The sequence below is a fragment of the Mesoplodon bidens genome (assembly GCF_964165515.1).
Source record: "Mesoplodon bidens genome assembly, chromosome: 4".
NCBI lineage: Eukaryota > Metazoa > Chordata > Mammalia > Artiodactyla > Ziphiidae > Mesoplodon > Mesoplodon bidens.
In genome coordinates, this window is record NC_138160.1 from 65599749 (window position 1) to 65621421 (window position 21673).

Below are 21673 nucleotides of genomic sequence, written 5' to 3' on the forward strand. Positions count from 1 at the left end.
AAACAAAGTATGAATTTGATTTTATCCGGCTTTTATAACGGAGTTAGGCAAGGGACAGGTGTTCAGGAATGGATTTAGAGGTAATCAGAAAATAGTTTCTGCCACAAGGAATGAATTCAATGGTAATAACTAACCTTTGTGATGATAACATATTTATAATATTAGTATAATAAAATTCTTACCAATGTATAGAACCTGTTCTATGTATATAAAATATTTATATAAAGTATATTCGGTGAGAGCAAATATAAGCCTTCTGGAAAAGGACAAAGTGCATTAATTCAACAAATTTGGATCTTTATCCATTCATTTTCATTTGTTCATTCATCCAACATATACTAACTTGGCACCTAACATATGACAAGCACTCAGAATACAAAGCAATCATAGTTTCTGTTCCCATGAAGTTTACCTGATGGAGAAGATCAGCATAAACCAAAAAATTGTATAAAGAAATGTAAAATTGCAGCTGTGACAAGTCTACAAAGGCTAGGTATGTGAGGCTGTGGCAGCCTGTGGTGCTGGGACCTGATCTGGTCAGGAACGTCAGGAGAAGGCTTCCTTTAGCAAGTGATGTGTAATCTGAAGGAGGCATTAACTAATCAAAGGAAAGAAGAGCATTTCAGAGCAAGAAAACAGCATGTGCACATGTTCTTTCACATTAAAAAAAAAAAACATAGACACCAGCTGAAGGGTGGCCCTCTAGGGGAGCAAGATTCTCCATGAAGCTGAAGACAATAGGTAAGGGCAAGTTACACAAAGTGTAGACCGTGTTAGGTGTTTGTGTAAGAGCCATGGGAAACCATTGAAGGGTCTTAAACAGGGCTTGGTATGATCACATCTACATTGACTGAAATGCAGAGAATGTTTGGAGGAAGGACACAGTTGATCAATGCAGTCTTATCAGTAGGCCCTTGCAGTGGCCTTGGTGAGAGGTATCAGTAGTTTGGACTGGGTTGTAGTGTTAGTTTAAATGGAAAGGAGTCATATTTGAAAGGTAATAAATAACAGGAAATAAATCAACAGGATTTGGTGATAGATGGGATATGAGGCTGAGATAAATGGAGTTTTCAGCAATGACAGTGGTTTGTGCATCTGGGTGGAGAATGCCGGCATTTACTGGAAGAGAGTGATTTTTTTTTTCCATGGATCCTGACTTTATTTTTGGTTTTTTAATTTACAATGTTGTGTCAGTTTCAGGTGTACAGCAAAGTGATTCAGTTATACATATATTCACTCTTTTTCAGATTCTTTACCCATGTAGGTTATTACAGAATATTCAATAGGACCTATACAGTAGGTCCTTGTTTATATATTTTATATGTAGTAGTGTGTATATGTTAATCACAAGCTCCTAATTTATCCCTCCCCCACTCATTTCCCCTTTGTTAACCATAAATTTGTTTTTGAAATCTGTGAGTCTGTTTCTGTTTTGTAAATAAGTTATTTGTATCATTCTTTAAAATTAGATTCCACATATGAGTGATATCATATACTTGTCTTTGTCTGACTTATTTCACTTAGTATGCTAATCTCTAGGTCCATCTATGTTGCTGCAAATGGCATTATTTTGTTCTTTTTTCTGGCTGAATATTGACTTGGTGTTTATATGTAGTAGGTAGCAATACTCTGAGACCATAGGGAAGCTGTCATGTAGTCAGTTGGATATAAAGTTTGAGTTCAGAGGGAGAGATGAAAGGTAACAATATAGATTTGTTGTGAGACATCTTTGTATAAGTGGGAAGTGAGATCCTGGGTGTGGATGAGATCATGTTGGCAGAGAGTAAGTATAGTGAAGAAGATAATGTTCCAAGGCTGAGCCTTAGAACTGCCAACATGTCATAGCTGAGTAAGAAGATAAGCTTAAGCTTAAAAAACCAACAGAGAAGGAGTACCCAGAGAGGTAGGGGAAAACCAGGACATCCCAGTGTCATGGGAGCACGGGGAAACATGCTTCAAGGAGGAAGGAAATGGTCCACAGCACTGAAAGGCTGAATGAGACGAAGCCTGAAAAGTCCACCTTGGTTTTAGCAAAATGGATATGACTAGTGACCTTTGCAAGAGCTGTTATGGTGGAGTGGTGGGGCCTCACTCCAGTTAAAGAGGGTTAGAGAGTAAGTGAGAAGTTAGGATATAGAGTTAGTAGGTGACCCTGGAGCAGATTGGCTGGGAAGAGGGGGTGAGAGATCCAGTAAAGGATTTGTTTTATTTTTGAGTGGTAGACTTGAACATGTTTAAGAGGGATATCCAGTGGAATATGTTATGTCCATGAATTTATGATTCTAAAAAAATGCATCAATCACCTTAGAGGATATTAGAATGAATTCATGATACTTAAAACAAAAAATCAGTAGTCACTTTGGAGAATGAAAATTGAAAAATAAAGGGGAAGAACCATGCAGCTACCATGCCTTTCCAAAAATATGATGAGAAGAATTTTCTCTTTATGGAAGTGTTCCAGCTAACAGAGAAGGAATAATAGTATTAGAATATCACCCCCTCTCTCTTTTTGCAATCCCTAATGTAGTTATAGATCTAGGCAATAATTAGAAATGGCTGCTAATGTCATGAAAAGAGAGACGACCAGACATTTGGCCAAAGTTTGTAACACAAGCTATGAAGTCTGGGCAAACAAATCAAACCTTAATCTATTTGGATATCTAGATCTCTCTGAAACACAGAGAGATATTGATCTTTTATACTTCAGGATTTTTTAGGGGGGGTAGGGCTGCACTGGGTCTTAGCTGCAGCACACGGGATCTTTGTTGCGGCATGCAGGATCTTTTTAGTTGAGGCATGTGGACTTCTTAGTTGCGGCATGCATGCGGGATCTAGTTCCCCGACCGGGGATCGAACCTGGGCCCCCTGCATTGGGAGCGCAGTCTTACCCACTGGACCACCAGGGAAGTCCCTATACTGCAAGATTGATCACAACTTTAAAACATTAATTAGCAAAGAATCATTTCAGTCAGTTAAAGAAATAAATAGATTATAAAGATATAAACACTGAAATATGGGACATTCTCTTATGCTTTACCATTTAAGTAGCTGTTGTTTCATGGACCTTAAGGTCATGTTTATAAAAGCAGTCTGCCATGGGCCCTGAGTGTCCCTGCATGTCCCTACTGAGTACACCAAGAAAGCCCCTGATTGCTCCCTACCTGGGCATTTGTCAGGGTTGGGCTTGCAGCAAGCAATCTTGAGGGAAGAGGTAATAACATCTCCCCACAAAGAGGAAGCTTGCTTCTTTTTGTTGTACAAGTAGTGAATCCTCAAGTTCAGTTTTCTGCCTTGTAATACAACCCACTGCATGCACAGCATCCATGGTGAGCCCTTTGCCTTGCCCTTACGGGACTTGACAGCTGATGCAAACCAATATGGGTAAAAGTCCTTTGTTTCTGATTCAGGGTTTTCATGTCTTTTGCTAGCATCTGTGAAACCATATTGGCTTAACTTGATATAAATAGTGTAAAATCCCAGACTTCGCCCAGTTCTGGATGGGTCAGTAGGATTCTCTTTTATCTCTTGCTAATAATAAGTGCCCCTAAAATGTGAGTAGATAGGTTATATGTGGGAAAGGATGGAAGCTTTAGAGCCAGAAAGCTCGGGTCTCAATACAAGTTCACCAATTTCCTGACTGTGTACTAGTTACTTCATTCACCTAGAGCCTTGAAAGAAGTATGGTGTCATGGAATTAAAAAAAAAGCGTTATAGTTGGGTACAAATCCCACTTTTGCTACTTAACAGCTATCTGACCTTTGGCAAATTACTTGACTTCTCAGTGTCTCGGTGTTTTCATCTATAAAATGGAGATAATACTGCTTAATCACAGATTATTGTGGGAATTAAGTACATGATGTGTCTGGTATGTAATAGGTACTCAGTAAATTTGAGTTTTGTTCCTTCTTCTAGAGTCTGTGTCATTAGTATTTTGGATTTAAAAGTCTGTCTTCATATATATTTTAGTATAGTACTCCTTTTCTAAACTTAGCCTCAGGTCTCACATCTATAAAACAAAAAGTTTGATAATACCAGGTTTTGAGAATAATTTTTAAAGGGTGTGAAATCACTACGAATTGCTGGTCTTAGCTGTCATCCTTGAAAGAAGTTAACCAAATATTCCGCACTCTAAACCTTGCCAACACCGAATTCATTGTTTCAGTATAATAGTATTCGTTCTGAGTTAACTCCTGCAAACACATTAGTTTATTCATCTACCTGGGGATACATTTTATAGTTACCTGGTCCTGATGGGCCAAATCAGAGGTAGTATTACATGAAAGAATATTCTTATTACAAGAAAAAGAGCTGGTTATGAAGCTTGGCATTCAGTGTGATTCCACTTTTGTATGATAAATTATATATGTAAATATATGCAGAGAAAACCATCTAGATAGAAGGCTGCATTCCAAAATATCGTAAGAGATATGGGATTATGGTGACTTTTCTTTAGTTTGGCTTATGAATATTTTCAAAATTCTGAAATAAACAGGTAACAAGAGTACTCCCCTGCCCCAAAAATGTTAAGGGTTATATCAGTCAAAATGAGATGTTTCATAGGCGTCTAATGAAATGCATATATGGTCATTGTCTGGGAATACTTTTTTCCAGGACAGACTTCTCTTCCCTACTCAGTAGCATGGAATCTGGGGTTCTAAGCTTTAAACCTTCCCAACAGCATATCAGACCCTATTTTTCCGAAGTTTTAACCCAGCCTCTAAGTAGCCCTAGTTCTTCCTCCTTTAGGAATTGATGGCTTTCTGTCAGATCAGTATGCAAGACTGGTGTCTTTAATTTTCATAACAGAAACATTGCCCTTTGCACATTTAACATCTTTGATTTTTTTTAACCCTTAATGTACATGGAGCTTTTAAAGAATGTTGAAACCTGGACCCTGCCCTCAGAGGTTCTAAGTTGGCCTGGGGCAGGGTCTGGGAATTTGAATTTTACATGTGTCCAGGTGGTTTTGAAATGTGGGCAAGGCTGAGAAGCATTTCCCCAAGCCCTTGCTGGAGAGCTCAGTTATTTAATTCTAAAAGTAAGAGAAGCTTATTATGAAAAACTATTTACAGTGTAGTAGGGTATTAAGTGAAATGTTTACTTCTCTACAGATCAGCGTCTATTTATGGTTTTTCATGTAACTTTCCACAAGTTTAGAGGTATACATAAGTCCTCTCTCTTAAATGGTCTTATACTAAGCATTATTATTATATAGCTTGCTTTTATTTCCTAACCTGGGGGAAACTGAATTTCCCTGTCAGTTCTTACAGATTAGTCTCACACTTTTATTGGCTGTGGTGTGTCTTCTATGCAGAGATTCCCTGAAGTCTTTAACCTCTGAGACCTCCATCTGGGATGCACTGCTCTAGTAGAAGGACCCTGTTCCCTGTACATTCCCCCTGTCCTTGCCTTCTCTTCCTATTACCATTGGAAAGGAGTCTATGTGGACCACATTTAGTTATATCCCTAGGATTTTAAATTTTTACTAGGATACGGTTTAATATTATAACCTCATATTTTTCATTTGTTTATTATGAAATTATTCAGACATATTACAATCCCCCATGTAGCTTCCTACCTACTAAAGAAATAAAGCATTGCCAATCCAACTGAACCCATAACCCTCCCTGGTCCTGTTCCCCTCCACCCCATCCAAAGTAACCCTTTTTGACTCTGGTTTTTATCTCATGAGTTTCTCTATATTTTCACTACATAGGTATGTTTTGAAATAATATATGGAATTATTTGGTATGCCTTTAAACTTTATGTTTGGTATGCTTTTAAACGTCATTCTTCTGCAAGTGGCTTTTTCCCCGTCAACATCATATTTATGAACTTCATCCATATGGATGCATATAATTCTAGTTGACTCATTTTTCTCTAATTAAGATAGTCCATTGTATGCATGTACCATAGTTTACCCATTTTTCTTGATTAATATCTAATATGATTCAAATTTGTTGCAAATATCAGCAGTTCTGATACCTGTCTTACATCTAGTACACGTGTGAGTTTTCTGATTCTGGGCTTTACCTAGGAGTGGGACTGTAGAGTGTAAGGGATGTGCATCTTTCTTGTTCTTCAAGGAACATGGACCAGTTTAGAATCCCACCAGCAGTGTGTAAAAATTTGTCCCTACGATTTAAATTAATTAGAACAAGAAATACCCATTTGGTGATGTTTCTATATAGTCTCAAAAATTGGTCATAAGGGCATTTTCATTTCTATTAATATCTTTTACATGAAGTACCATCTGATAAATCACATTTTATTAATGCTAAGGAATTTTTTTTCTCTCCATGTGCGTGCTGTGTCTGTTTATAAAGAGATTTGAAGCAATTTATTGGCCTTCCCTGACAAACTGCCAGGCCTCATGTTTTCAGCCAATGGCTGCTTCCCCTTTAATTCCTTTTTGTCTTGACTGCCAAGAGGTTAAGAGCTGAATTTAAGGCACAAGTGTAGAAACAAATTTGGTTTAGTTTTCCCCATCTCTTCTTATATGGGAGTATTTCTCCATGAGTATTTCTCTAGCATGATTCTTAGAACAGCTGCATCAGAATCAGAGATGCTTGTTAAAAATGCTGCTTTCTAAGGCCTGTCACAGACCTATTATATTGGAATCTTCAGCGTGAGACCCTAAAATTAGCATTTTAAAAGCTCATGCTAAACTTGCTGTCTCAAATTTGAGCATATACTCTATGGCTTGTAATCTTACTTTCATATTCCTTGTAACTCTTCTGTTATAAATATTTTGTTATTCTAAATCACTTCAGATCCTTTTTTGCGCTCAATGGAAAAAATATTAAAGTCTAGCAGATGTGTGCGTAAAATTTGGCTCCAAACTTTGTCTTTTTTTTTTTGTTCATGCCGCGTGGCATGCGGGATCTTAGTTCCCCCACCAGGGATCAAATCCGTGCCCCGTGCAGTGGAAGCATGGAGTCCTAACCACTGGACTGCCAGGGAATTCCCAAACTTTATCTTTAAATTGGTTGTTTTTGCATTATTAATTGGACATTTACAACACTAGGTTTAAATTTATGTTTTCCATAAATATTCATTGGGTGCCTACTATGTGGTGTGTGCTGTGCCATAAGAAGAATAAATAAATGCATGAAAAGATATAAATAGGAGGCTTTGGGAGTCTTCTCCTGGATGTTGTAATCTCATGAACCTTTCTCTGAATAAGAAGGATTTTTTAAAAGTAGAATTTTGGCAAACATATACATTTGGCCCTAATTGGTGATATATGTACTCATTGGTGAAATATTATATTTCTAGACACATATTTCCAAGGACTATTAACATCTTTGAGTGCATCACTGAATTAAGATCTGTTTCTTATTATCCTGATAAGTGCAAACTTAAACCTCATTCAACTTTTTGGGCTCAGTAATGCTTTGTACCCAGAATCGCACCATTGTGTTTATTTTGAGAGAGAATTGGAAGGTAATAGGTCTTCAAATGCTTAAATTTACTTATCTTAAATGTTTGCTTTTGGCTGTGTGGCTGATAACTGGTTTGTTTGCCGAATTTAGTTTAATTCAGCACATACTGATTGAGTACCTACTGTGGAGTATTTGTACTCTATTAAAATATATGTATACTTCTTGGACAGAAGGAAAATATCTTGACTGAGTACATGTCTTCTAGTTGGTAGTAAATACCAGCACTAAAAACCACATTATATTTTATGAAATGAGTGGGCTGCTGAGAATTTTATTGGCAACAGAAATGTTGCCTTATGAGTGCCTCTCTGGTTTATTTAGCTCCTGTAGCTGTGTCTGCCAAACAGGAGATATCTCACTTCATCTTTTTGATGGGAAGTGGTCGTATGAATTTAATGCTTCAAAGTCACCTGAGGGTTTGGTTTCATTTAGTTTTAAGTGCAGATTCCAGGCATGTCCCTGGAATGTAGATTCCCTGGAGATACAGTTGTTATCGGTATGATGAAGGAGACTCCTGGACTTTGTAATTAAGAACTCGTGCTTAGGTCTTCCCATTTTTGATTGGGCTGTTTGCTGTTTTTATATTTTGGAAATTAATCCCTTGTCAGTTGCATCATTTGCAAATATTTTCTCCCATTCTGTAGGTTGTCTTTTCATTTTGTTTACAGTTTCCTTTGGTGTGCAAAATCTTTTAAGTTTAATTAGGTCTCATTTGTTTATTTTTGTTTTTATTACTCTAGGAGACAGATATAAAAAAATTACTCTAGGAGACAGATACAAAAAATATTGCTATAATATACATCAAAGAGCTTTTTGTCTGTATTTTCCTCTAGGAGTTTTATAGTATCTGGTCCTACATTTATGTCTTTAATCCATTTTGAGTTTGTTTTTGTGTATGGTGTTAGAGAATGTTCTAATTTCATTCTTTTAAATGTAACTGTCCAGTTTTTGGAGCACCACTTATTGAAGAGACTGTCTTTTCTCCATTGTATATTCTTACCTCCTTTGTTGTAGATTAATTGACCATAGGTACATGGGTTTACTTCTGGGCTTTCTATCCTGTTCCACTGATTTGTGTGTGTGTTTTTGTGCCAGTACCACACTGTTTTGATCTCTATAGCTTTGCAGTATAGTCTGAGGTCAGGGAGCCTGATTCTTTCAGCTGCATTTTTCTTTCTCAAGATTGTTTTGGCTATTCAGGGTCTTTTGTGTTTCCATACAAATTTTTAAATTTTTGTTCTAGTTTTGTGAAAAATGCCCTTGGTAATTTGATAGGGATTGCATTGAATCTGTAGAAATTTCTCCAAGGAAGACATCCATATGGCCAACAGGCACATGAAAAAATGCTCAACATTGCTAATTATTAGAGAAATGGATATCAAAACTACAGTGAGGTGTCATCTCACTCCAGTCAGAAGGGCCATCTTGAAAAAGTCTACAAATAATAAATGCTAGAAAGGGTGTGGAGAAAAAGGAACCCTCCTACACTGTTGGTGGGAATGTAAGTTGGTACAGCTACTATGGAGAACAGTTTGGATGTTCTTTAAAAAACTAAAAATAGGGTTGCCATATGATCCAGCAGTCCCACTCCTGGGCATATATCTGGAGAAAACTATAATTCAAAAAGATACATGCACCCTAATGTTCATTGCAGCACTGTTTACAGTAGCCAAGACTGGAAGCAACCTAAATGTCCTTTGACAGATGACTGAATAAAGAGGATGTGGGGTGTGTGTGTGTGTGTGTGTGTGTGTGTGTGTGTATACACACACAATGGAATATTACTCAGCCATAGAAAAGAATGAAATAATGCCATTTGCAGCAACATGGATGGACCTAGAGATTATCATGCTAAGTGAAGTAAGTCAGACAGAGAAAGAAAAATATCATATGATATCCCTTATATGTAGAATCTTAAAAAAAAAAAAAGGTTCAATTGAACTTACTTACCAAGCAGAAATAGCCCCACAGACATAGAAAGCAAACTTATGGCTACGAAAGGGGAAAGGGGGGAGGTAAATGAGGAGGTTGGGATTAAGATATACACACTACTGTTTATAAAATAGATAACCAATAGGTACCTACCGTATAGTACAGGGAACTCTATGCAATATTTTGTAATAACCTGTAAGTGAAAAGAATCTGAAAAAGAATACACACACACACACACACACACATACATGTATAACTGAATCACTGTGCTGTACTCCTGAAACTAATATGACATTGTAAATCAACTATACTTCAACTGAAAAAAATATTAAAAAAAAAAAAAAGAACCTCTGCAAGTGACTCAGAAACATATCCAGGTTTAGGAGCTATTATTTAGTTTCAACACGTGACATTTTACAGAAGGAAAAACAGAAGCAGAGATTGTGATTTGCTCAAGCTCATAGTGTGAGTTCAGTTATAAGAATGCCTCCTCTGGTTGTGTCACGTTTCCCTGTATTGATCTTATTAATTAATCTGGTTAGTCTTTTCCCTCATGACTGATTTATCCTTGCTTTGATGGCCTTAATTGTGTTGTTTCACAGAAAATAGTTAAGAAATAGTTAAATATTTTCCTTTGAATTTCTTGGGACTATCCCACTGAATAGACAAGTAGATGTGTTGGGGAATGTTTTGCCCAGTCAGCACACTGTGGGTTTCCTTTGATAGGAAAACACCTGTGTCCTTATGTGGCCTGCATGTGCTTTGTAGGTGGTTCTAGTGAACATGGTTTCATGTGAGCCAGTACAAGTTTGGCATTTTCCTGGATTGCTGCCTTGATTTTCAGCTATGTTTCCATTGACACTGAAAGAGTTGTAGTGTTCTTTTGCTTGGTTATATTTGCAGTTCACTGTAATAGCTGTTATAAATTGACTTTAAATACCATAGTGTGATCTGATTGCAGCTGTTAGTAGAAACAATTACCCTAGATAAAGAAACCTTTTTCATTATCTATTATAATAATTTCATTGCTGCTAATGAGGTGTTTTGATATTGGTAGAAGAAAGCTGGTTATTTATCTTGGTAATTGCAATAATTTTACCTTGTCTTAACACAATGATACAGTAGAGTATAAAGTGTTTTAAATGTATCAGTGGAGTATAAAGTGTTTTAAATGTACTGTGATTTTTAAAATAACATTTGTTTTTCTAATGATACTGTAAAGCTTGTTCACTGTGCAAAATTTAAAACTATAGAAAAGCTCAAAAAGAAAAAAAAATTTAAATCACCTGTAATTCCACAACCTGGAAATCGTCCTTTAGGTGTATGGCCTTCCAGGCTTTTAAAAAATGCACACGTAGGGCCTCCCTGGTGGCGCAGTGGTTGAGAGTCCGCCTGCCGATGCAGGGGATACGGGTTCGTGCCCCGGTCTGGGAGGATCCCATATGCCGCGGAGCGGCTGGGCCCGTGAGCCATGGCCGCTGGGCCTGCGCATCCGGAGCCTGTGCTCCGCAACGGGAGAGGCCACAACAGTGAGAGGCCCGCATACCGCAAAAAGAAAAAAAAAAAAAAAAAAAAAAAAAAAAAAAAAATGCACACGTGTAGTGGTAAATTATTTGTGATTTCATTCCATTGCTGGGTTAATGTTTATGTGAAAATGTGATACAGATCTACTACTTCACATTTTTTTATACCTTTTAAATACCATGCTGTATCTACACATCTTTCAATATTTGGTATTCTTTTGAAGCCTTTTTTCTCTTCCTAGACTTTAACTTTGTTTTTCTTCCTTAAACCATCCTTCTTAAGTTAGAGTACTTTGCTATTCAGGAGATTATTTCCTTCTGTAAAAATTACATAATATGCAAAAAAAACCCAATCTAAAACACCCATACTGTACAGAATTCTGCAAAGCTTTTAGCGAAATGAAGTAAGTAGAACATCTTCAATTCCAAAAAGAAGGCAAAATTAGCTAATATAAAAGCCGTCCTATACAAAACACTTAGAGGACAAATAGAGTATGATTTCACTTATCTGAGGAACTAGAAGAGGCAGATTCATAGAGGCAGAGGCTGAGGGGAGAGAAGAACAGGGAATTATTTTTTTGATGGGTTATTTTGAGATGATGAAAAAGTTCTGCTAATGGATAGTAGTGATGACTGCACAACATTGTGAATGTGCTTACTACCACTGAATTATACACCTAAAAAGTGTTAAAATGGTAAATTTTACGTATGCCACAACTACTGAGCCTGCGCTCTAGAGCCCGAGAGCCACAACTACTGAGCCTGCATGCCACAACTACTGAAGCCCACGTGCCTAGAGCCCGTGGTCCACAACAAGAGAAGCCACCACAAGGAGAAGCCCACACCCCACAACGAAGAGTAGCCCCAGCTCGCCACAGCTAGAGAAAGCACAGCAACGAAGACCCAACACAGCCAAAAATAAATAAATAAATAGAATTTTTTTAATGGTAAATTTTAGTTATATATATGTAAAATATATATACTTATATATTATTTTAAAAGCACTTAAAGTGTGTCCCAAAAAATCCTGATGCAGTACAATAATCATTTCCTCTAGTTAACGGTTTTCATATTTAAGCTCCAATTACTTATCATTCAATATAAAGCATCCTTTTTTCCACCTGTTAATTTCAGAATTTCTCCCTCATGCTAGCATCTTCCTTTCATAAGGCCCAGAGATCGTGGTTTGAAGGGACAGAGCCCCACCCTATTTGCTATAATTTAGAAACATCTAGAATGTTATCTCAGAATATCAAGACCTCATAAAAACAAACCCTTGTTCAAATTTTCATGAGTGTTCTTGATTTTAGAAACTGATTCAAAAAAGTAGTAATTTCTTTTCTCCATTAATGCTTTATTAAGCTTTGTTGACCTATATAAGGGTTAGACGAGGAGGGAGTAGGGGATTAGAAAGATTAGTCAGCCGCCACTCCTAAAAATATCAGAGTGATTTTTTTTTTCTTAATCATATATCTGTAACCTGTCAGAGCAAACTTACTCTGAGATGAAACCTAAAGAATGCATTTTCCATTTTTCCCTGCATTTGAATACAAATACAGGCAGAATGATAATAATGACATATGTTCTGAATTCCTTAAATCTCTAACATAGTTTAACATTTGAAAAATTTCAGAATCATTGTCCAGTAGGATGTGTTGTAAATGCTTGTTGGATTAATAGAAAATTACAGACCTTTTGGTAATGGTGTTATACCCTGCCTTATTTCCAAACCTTATTTTAGACAGTTTACTGGGATATATACAATAGAGCAGGACAATAAGAAAGTAAAATGGTATTCAAAGATCAAGGACAAGGATAGAAACCTAAGATAAAGTCCCTGTTGCTATTTGTCATTATAAGGAGCTGTCCAGTTGTTTCCTAGTAAACAAGACCAAAAGGAAAATGGATTTATTGATAAAATTCTGTGTCCATCAGAATCATATAAAATCTTTATATTGCTGAGATTTATTGGAAAAATAAATTTAAGAAGAGGAATTCCTTAAAGGAAATTTCTTAAGAGAAGTTAATAGAAAATATTTTTATCAATAAACAGTTCCCACAGTTACAAACACATACTTCCCCAGTGGCCTCAGTGACTGGTTAAGGCGCCACCATTTCTTCAGTGTCTGCTGGGCAGCATTGCTACCTTATCATCAGGTGCTATGGAAAAATAGAATTGTGAAAAAATGTTTTGGCTCCTATAATGGAGTGACTTTCAGACTGTTCTACAGGGTGTTAGGAGTCCCACAGAGCCCCCTCTAGAAGGGGAAGTGAGGCCTCATAGTGCTGGGTTCTTGACCAAATCAGTGTTCCTTTGATCTCATTGGCAGAGTGATTTTCTTTGTAAAATTTCATGTGAACAAAGGATTTAAAAGGTAAAAGGTATTTGAGAGCTACTGGTCTAATAGTAGAGTTGGGACCATTGTTTAATAAAAATACACCCAAGATCCCCTGAAATCTGGCCTGACCTCCTTAAGGACAGAAACCCTGTAATACCGTAAGACACGTTGGTACCATGGCATTTTGCTACACACATGTTTTGATGCCATGTATATAAAGCCATCCACCCACCTGTCTAGAGATTAAATTTCATCTAGACTGCTTGGTATGTGTATGGTTTCTATTTTTACATTCAACTTTTAAATTCATATACATTGATTTTGGAATATGGTGTGAGTAGGGACACATCTTTGTTTGTTGTCTGTTTTTTTGTTTTTGTTTTTTTCTGAAAGAGCCAATTAGCTACCATCTTTTTTTATTGATTGATCATTCAGCCTTCCCTCCTGATTTGCAATCTCATCTTAGAATATCTTTCCCCAAAGCATTCTACAATTCCTGCAGTTCCCAGTGAGACCACTCTGTTACCGTAGTGTTTCTAGAAAGCACTTAAGTATACGTAAACTGTTGCATTAAAATTTTAGCCAGTGCTTGCTTGTTTTTCTAACTCTTGAATCAAAGATACCCCCCCCCAGATATTTGCCTTATCAGAGCTATTTTATTATCAGCGAAAGATATGTTCTTTTTGTCAGTTCACAACCTGTCAGGAATAAAATCAAACATTGTTAAGTGAGACTCAAACATTATGGTTCCGAAGAATTCAGAGCGGTTGCAGGGATAGGAAAGTTTAATATTCTTGCTTTGTGGCAGGGAACATATTAGTAAAGTAAACATTGAAAATTGAGGTAAATAACAGGATTTAAACTTTGAAAAAGTAACCAGAATGCTCCTGAGTTAGCACCATTTCAGAAAATATGTTTCGTAGTTATCGATTTTAAAGGAGACAGAATCGACAGCACTGTCACCTGCATCGTAGATGTCGTTAATTACAGGTTCTAAATGCCACTGATTACTGGAGCAGGTCTCCTAAGGTGCCACCAGTCTTTGGAAGTGAGGGGGTGGGCATTATACTCCATTGCTCCTGCCCAGTACGTGGCTCCAGCCACAGGATAGTTAAGGCTCGGTTTTACCATGAGTTTTTCCAGAAATAAGAGACATATTATGCTGCTGTAGGTCACATGTGAACTGTTGTAGAAAAACTAAATTGATGAAGGTATTTTGCTGAGAAAATAGTCACCAGCGTCCACAAAGCTGGCTAGTGGGTCAGAGTCTGAATTCTAGGTTTTGCTGCAAACTGCATGACCTGGAGTGCAAATACCTAATTTTTCCCCCCAGATTTCTTTTTACATTCTCCCAAATGTGTTCTGTAAACCATTATTGTCAGAAGGTGCTCCAGGAGAAGTTTCAAGCGTTCATGGTTAAATGAGTTAGAAATGCTGTGTACTAGATCAGGTGTAAGAAATGCACAAGATGTAGTAGAATATTAAAGGCTCTAAGAAGTCTTACAGGAAAGAACCCTTACATCTTTTGAACCTGTTTCTTGACATCTCTAAGAACACTGTTCCATGAAGTCCACTTTAGGAACCTGTATTAGGTGTCTGAGGTTATTTAAACCTCCATAATTCTAGTTCTAGTAAAAAAAAAAAAAAAAATTATTTCAACATGGTACTTTAATTTGTAATATCGGTGTGGAATCTTCTTCAGGAAACACTGGAAAAAGCCTTTGATTGTACGGCATCCTAGTACTCATGGATTTTACACACAGTGATACAGAGAAGCGTTGTTTTCCCCTGTGAGTACCAAAACCTTGATTTGAAATGATTGGTCAGAAAGAGGCCAAGTCAGAGGTTTCCCTGCTTTTCAAGAGCTCTGTCCAGTACCTCAGGTTCTACCCAGAATGTTTCTATAAGGTGCCGTTTGATGTTAGACACTCTTTATATCCAACATATTTTCTTTTGTTTAATACAATTTCAGCTGTTATTGGCTCAAAGTACATAGACCCCTGTAGGGATCTTTTACAGTTATTGTTCAGAAAATAATGTCTGGCTTCCTAATAATGAAGTTCAGAGGAAAATCAGGATTTTGTCATCTTGTTTGTAGGATGGGGGCTGCAGATAACATATATAAAGGACGGAGTACATTTATGGAAGAACTGGCTGACACAGCAGAAATAATAAGAAAAGCAACATCACAGTCTTTGGTTATCTTGGATGAATTGGGAAGAGGGACAAGCACCCATGATGGAATCGCCATTGCTTATGCTACACTTGAGCATTTTATTAGAGATGTAAGTATCTTGCATACCTTTTTGTACAGGAATGGTGCATACTATACAAATTGTTTTCCTGACCTCGGTTTCAAAATATTCAATATTATCCTGCAGTTCATCCTTTTCCTGCAATTGATCTTTCAAATGCTATACATGGAACTCAGGTAGATTGGCCCTAAGTAAAGTTTGTAGTTCTTTGATGTGTCTTGCTTTCTTTTGCTGAGGCAGAATAAACCTGGTCAGTAGGAGAAAGGCCTCCTTGGCAATATTTCCACCTAGAACTGTATCTTACTCTCCTTGGCAAACTAAATCAAGAGCAGGGCCCATCCACCTGCAATCCAATCCTTGAGAAAAGAACCAAATAAGAGATAGTGCCATTTTTGCCCTGTGAAATACTTTTTTCAACAATATCCTAGAAGATCTCCTTATAAGACCTTTGATCTGATCTTTCGGTGTCTCTATCTTAGTAACACTTTCAGTGCATGTGTGTTTCTTTTTTTTTAGAGTTCATTTCTTTTTTTTTTTGGCTGCATTGGGTCTTTGTTGCTGTGCGTGGGCTTTCTCTAGTTGTGGCGAGTGGGTGCTACTCTGTTGCAGTGCGTGGGCTTCTCGTTGCAGTGGCTTCTCTTGTTGCAGAGCACAGGCTTTAGGCACGCGGGCTTCAGTAGTTGTGGCTCGTGGACTCTGGAGCACAGGCTCAGTAGTTGAGGTACACGGGCTTGGTTGCTCCGCGGCACGTGGGATCTTCCTGACCAGGGATCGAACCCACGTCCCCTGCATTGGCAGGTGGATTCTTAACCACTGCGCCACCAGGGAAGTCCCAGAGTTCGTTTCTAAGCACCTGAATGTGAACTTTTGTTTGTGTCAAACTTTGTACCCCCGTCATCTCCATCAAACTGTCCCCTTTATTAACTGTCTCTGTTTTTGTTCATTTTGATCTCTCCTTTTTTCTCTCACCTTAGCACCTGCCCCTGAACCTTGTCTCTTCTTTGGTTTTTCTTTTTCTATTTTGTTCTCTACTTTTTACACTTTTCTTTGTCTCTGTGTCTTCCTTCCATTTTCATTTCTTCCTTTCTTCCTTAAATAGCCAATAAAAGCACATTTTTGCTCGTATTTCTTTGCAAAAATAAAATCCCCTTTTCTTTAAAGTTTTGTGGCCCTCAGTTTTTTGTTTAAACTTTTAGTTAGATTACATAGTTAATGACACATTTTCTGTTTTAAAATAAATACTTTTTACTTTTAAAGAAATTCTGTATTTTCAAAAAGATATAGCTCAGGAACTTTTCTTTAATCATTGTAGAAACTACAGGTTCAGTATAGTTCTATGTCTGCCTCCAAAACATACTTTTTAAACATTCATTTAAGGATACTACTCATGCAAGAGGGAGGAGATATGGGGATATATGTATATGTATAGCCGATTCACTTTGTTATAAAGCAGAAACTAACACACCATTGTAAAGCAATTATACTCCAATAAAGATGTTAAAAAAAAAAAAAAAGGGGGGCTTCCCTGGTGGCGCAGTGGTTGAGAGTCCGCCTGCCGATGCAGGGGACATGGGTTCGTGCCCCGGTCTGGGAAGATCCCACATGCTGCAGAGCGGCTGGGCCCGTGAGCCATGGCCACTGAGCCTGCGCGTCCGGAGCCTGTGCTCCGCAACGGGAAAGGCCACAACAGTGAGAGGCCCGCGTACCTAAAAAAAAAAAAAAAAAAAGGATACTACCTAGCTGTAAAAAAAATGGAATTTTGCCATTTGCAGCAACATGGATGGGCAATATGCTAAGTGAAATAGGTCAGACAGAGAAAGACAAATACTGTATGATGTCACTTATGTGGAATCAAAAAATACAACAAACTAGTGAATATAACAAAAAAGAAGCAGACTCACAGATACAGAGAGCAAACTAGTGGGGAGAAGGAAGCAGGGAGGGGCTTTTTAGGGGTAAGGGGAAAAAGGGTTATTATGGGGTTATATGAAATCATGTGCATGAAACTTCGGAAAGTTGTAAAGCACTACAGAATTTAAAGAATCTTTCATTTAATAAAAAATAGATTAATTAAGACATTCCTTTATTTTGAGCCTTCAGGAACAAATTATCACAGAGCTGAATTTGTCAACTTCGAGTTTCCTTTAATTGTATCTACTCTATAGCAGTGTATCAGTTACTATGACTGCATAACAAAATACCCTGAAACTTGGTGGCTTAAAACAACAGTAATCATTTATTGTCTCTCAGAGTATCTGGAGGTGAGAAATTTGGGAGCAGCCTGGCTGGGTGGTTTTGGCCCAGGGCCTCTTCTGAGGTTGCAGTCAAGTTGTCACCCAGGGCTACAGGATCCTCTTCGAACGTGGCGCACGCACATGGCTGGCAAGTTGGTGCTGGCGATTGGCCAGGGCCCTCAATTTCTTTCGCTATGGGCCTCTCCACGGGCTGCTTGAGTATCCTTACAGAGTGGCATCTGGCTTCCCCCAGAGGATGCATTCCAAGAGGCCAAGGTAGAAGCAGCAGTGCATTTTATTTTGCCATCATGTTGTTGACTACACAGGGTCAGCCCTGATCAGTGTGGAAGAGGCTACTCAAGAGCATGAGCATTGGGAAGCGAAGATATCTGGGGCCATGTTGGAGGCTGGCTGCCAAAAGCAGTTTGTCACAATTTCAGAGTCATTTAAGAACCTTCAGGAACAAATTAAGACAGAATTGAGTTTGTCATGTTTTCATTGCTTCTGTAGCAGTTTTTGGATATTTTAAATGTTGATGAAGAAAGTGTTAGTTTTAGATAAAGTTTACCTTGGAGTTAAGTCATTGAAGAGGATTTTTCAGGAACAAGAGTCCCTAACTTTTTTATGGATGAAAATCTTGATTTTTCATGATGTCTTTTGATTGCTGGGATGGGGAAGGGAGGAAAAGGAGGAGTCAGGGAGGCTACATGTTGCTGCTGCAGGGTGAAAATGGCCTTGAGGGGGGCAGTGGTGTAACCCAAACCCTTAGGTCTTCCAGCTAGAAATGCCCGTCAGCTCAGGGAAGGGACACTGGGGAGACAGCTGGTCCTAAGATATTTCAGGGCAGATTTTAAGAGCAACTTGTCAAAGAAATTCTGCCTTAATAGGTTTATTTGTTGTTTTTAGACAAAAGGCATATGTTCTGACTTTTAATAAGGCGAATGGCAGATGAATCAAAACTGGAGTTCTTCAATTTGATTACCCTCTTCTGCTAATTTTTAGGCCAAGATTTGGTGTTAACTTCCCTTAAGATAGGGATTTCTAGAACACATATAACTGTGCTTTAAAACATTCCTAGTTAAGTAATCCACAAGTCTGTACTGATACTAACAACACAAAAATAAATTTTAAAATGGTGAGGGTAGGGAGGAAGAAGGGAAAGCTCTACTTTACAAAATTCCAGCTAATAGAGAACGCTTTGTTTGTTTTTTTTAATCGACACTTATTAACTACCAGAATAATAACTGATTCAGGCAATGATGATCAACAGATAGTAAAACCTTTGGATGAAAGATTGTTGGAGAAAATGATATTCACACAGTTTCAAAGTATCACCCCCAAGTTATTTATTAATTACAAAGGAGAGGGGTGTCAGTACAGTGAAGGAATCTTCTGGGCACACACTTAAACCAAATAATCAGCTTTAGCATCCCCAATAATAGATCAGATTGACATCATGTACCTCCTGATGTGATATACTGAAAAGGGTATGTCACCTACGTATATATATAATATTGCTGGTAATAAGTTTTAATCTGAATTGAATGAGGCAAATCCAAATTGAGGGAGATTATGCAAAACAGCCCTCCTGGATAATTCAAAAATTTTAAAGACATAGAAGTGAAAAAAGAGAAGTCTGGGGAACTGTTCTAGATTAATGGGGACTAAAGAGGCATGACTAAGTGTACCACATGAGTCTTGATTTTTTTTTTTTAATATAAAGAAATTTCTGAAGAACATTATTGGGATAGTAAGGGAAATTCATGGACTATGTGTTAGTAAATAGTGATATATCATTGTTAAACTTCTTGAGTGTAATAATTTTATTCTGGTTATATAGGAGAGTGTTTTTGTTCTCAGAAGATAGAATCTTAAGTATTTAGGGACCAAGTGTCATGATGTCTACAATTCTCAAATGGTTCAGGAAAAAAGTGTGTGTGTGTGTGTGTGTGTAGAGGGGGAGGGAGGAGGAAAGGGGAAATATGGCAAAATATTAACCAATGGTTGTCCAGATAAAGAATACATGAGTGTTCATTGTACTTGTCTTGAGGCTTTTATGAAGGTTTGAAATTTTTCAAAATAAAGTTGGAGAAAAGTTTAAATTAAAATTTAAAAATAAAATAACTTTCATTATGTCTCACTGCTTTAGGTGAAATCCTTAACCCTCTTTGTTACCCATTATCCACCAGTCTGTGAATTAGAAAAAAGTTACTCACAACAGGTGGGGAATTATCACATGGGATTCTTGGTCAACGAGGATGAAAGCAAACAGGACCCAGGTATGAATTGTTCTTGCAGTAAGTACAACTAGAATTCTGTTGGTTTTCATAATTTATAACTTGAAGTTCATAGGAGGATGAACTTATTGCTTATTAATCATAAAAGCTGTGAATGTTGATTGTAATTGACATTTGTCCAAATTCATTTTCTCTAAGCTTAGGGTCAGATAGAATTTGCATTTATCCTCACCATGTCTGAATCCTTCTCTGGCCCTCCTTATCTCATTTTTCTACAAGAAGAAGGTGGGGTGAGGGTGTCATTTAGGTTTTATTCTTAGATCCATCTCAGAAAAGATGCCCTAACAGTCATGTGTATTAGTTATCTTTAAAAATACTCAATAGGGCTTCCCTGGTGGCGCAGTGGTTGGGAGTCCACCTGCCGATGCAGGGGACACGGGTTCATGCCCGGTCTGGGAAGATCCCACATGCTGTGGAGCGGCTGGGCCCGTGAGCCATGGCCGCTGAGCCTGCGCATCCAGAGCCTGTGCTCCGCAACGGGAGAGGCCACAACAGTGAGAGGCCGCGTACCGCATAAAAAAAAAAAAAAAAAAAAAAAAACTCAATACATTTCCCAAAATATCATTTAGCATTAATTACTTACTAAGAGTAATACTCTATACTGGCCATACATGTTGTCTTAATTTGACAAGGAAAGTGAATCTCAGGTAAAGTGGGTTCCCCATGTCAGCCACCTGGGTGGGGGCTGAACTGAGCCTAGAATCTACATCCTCTGCCTGCAAGTTCTCTTCTGCTCTGCTAGAAATGGTATATGGGAGCCACAGTATTTTTCCTAGCCTTCCGCTTACTACTCAAGTCACAGAAATGAAACATTTCGTGAAAAAGAACATCATTAGCCAATAGAAAAAATTCAAGCGCTGTAAGTAATATAGTAGATTTTAGCTTTTTTTTTTCCCCCCTGTTCAGTAATAATTTTTTTTTTTTTTTTTTTTGCGATACACAGGCCTCTCACTGTTGTGGCCTCTCCCATCGCGGAGCACAGGCTCCGGACGCGCAGGCTCAGTGGCCATGGCTCACGGGCCCAGCCGCTCCGCGGCATGTGGGACCTTCCTGGACCAGGCCACGAACCCACATCCCCTGCATCGGCAGGCGGACTCTCAACCACTGTGCCACCAGGGAAGCCCAATAATAATTTCTTTTAAGCTGTGGGCCAGTGATGGTTTATGCAGTTGGTGTGCTACAATGGAAAATCCATTATCAAAGATACTCCAGAGTCCAAATTTTATTTTGGAAAAGTAATAAGTAAGGATGGACCTGAAAAAGATATCAGGCAACTGGCCCAAATAGAACAAAGCACTGGACCTAAGATAAATGTAATGTTAGGCAGTCCTGGCCTTTCACCACCATGCGGTCTTGAAAAACACAGCATAAATTCTCTCATGGAAGCAGTTTTGTATCTATTCATCTGCATCCAAAGTGACAGGAGGAGCTTATAAGCTAAAATCCAATGGGATAAACAAAACAGAGTTCACTAGCAGGGAAGGGTCAGTGGTAAGTGTTTGATGTGAACTGACTACTAACTCAGACCCTTACATCTTAAGTGTTTTGGCATCTTATTTTATTGACTTAGATTTTTATTCATGAACATAATATTTAAAAACTAAATAATGCTAAAGACTCACAGTAACAGGCAGTGGTCCCCTGCTTC

At 38.0% G+C, this 21673-nt stretch overlaps 1 protein-coding gene across 1 annotated transcript in view; it reads left to right on the forward strand.

Annotated features, from left to right (window-relative positions):
• Positions 1–21673, forward strand: part of MSH3 (mutS homolog 3) — a gene marked incomplete at its 5' end in the record, with an annotated part of 184857 nt that overhangs the window by 156082 nt on the left and 7102 nt on the right. The window contains 2 exon segments of the mRNA XM_081231819.1: positions 15338–15524; positions 19878–20007. Of these exon segments, the coding sequence (XP_081087945.1) occupies positions 15338–15524; positions 19878–20007 (317 nt within the window).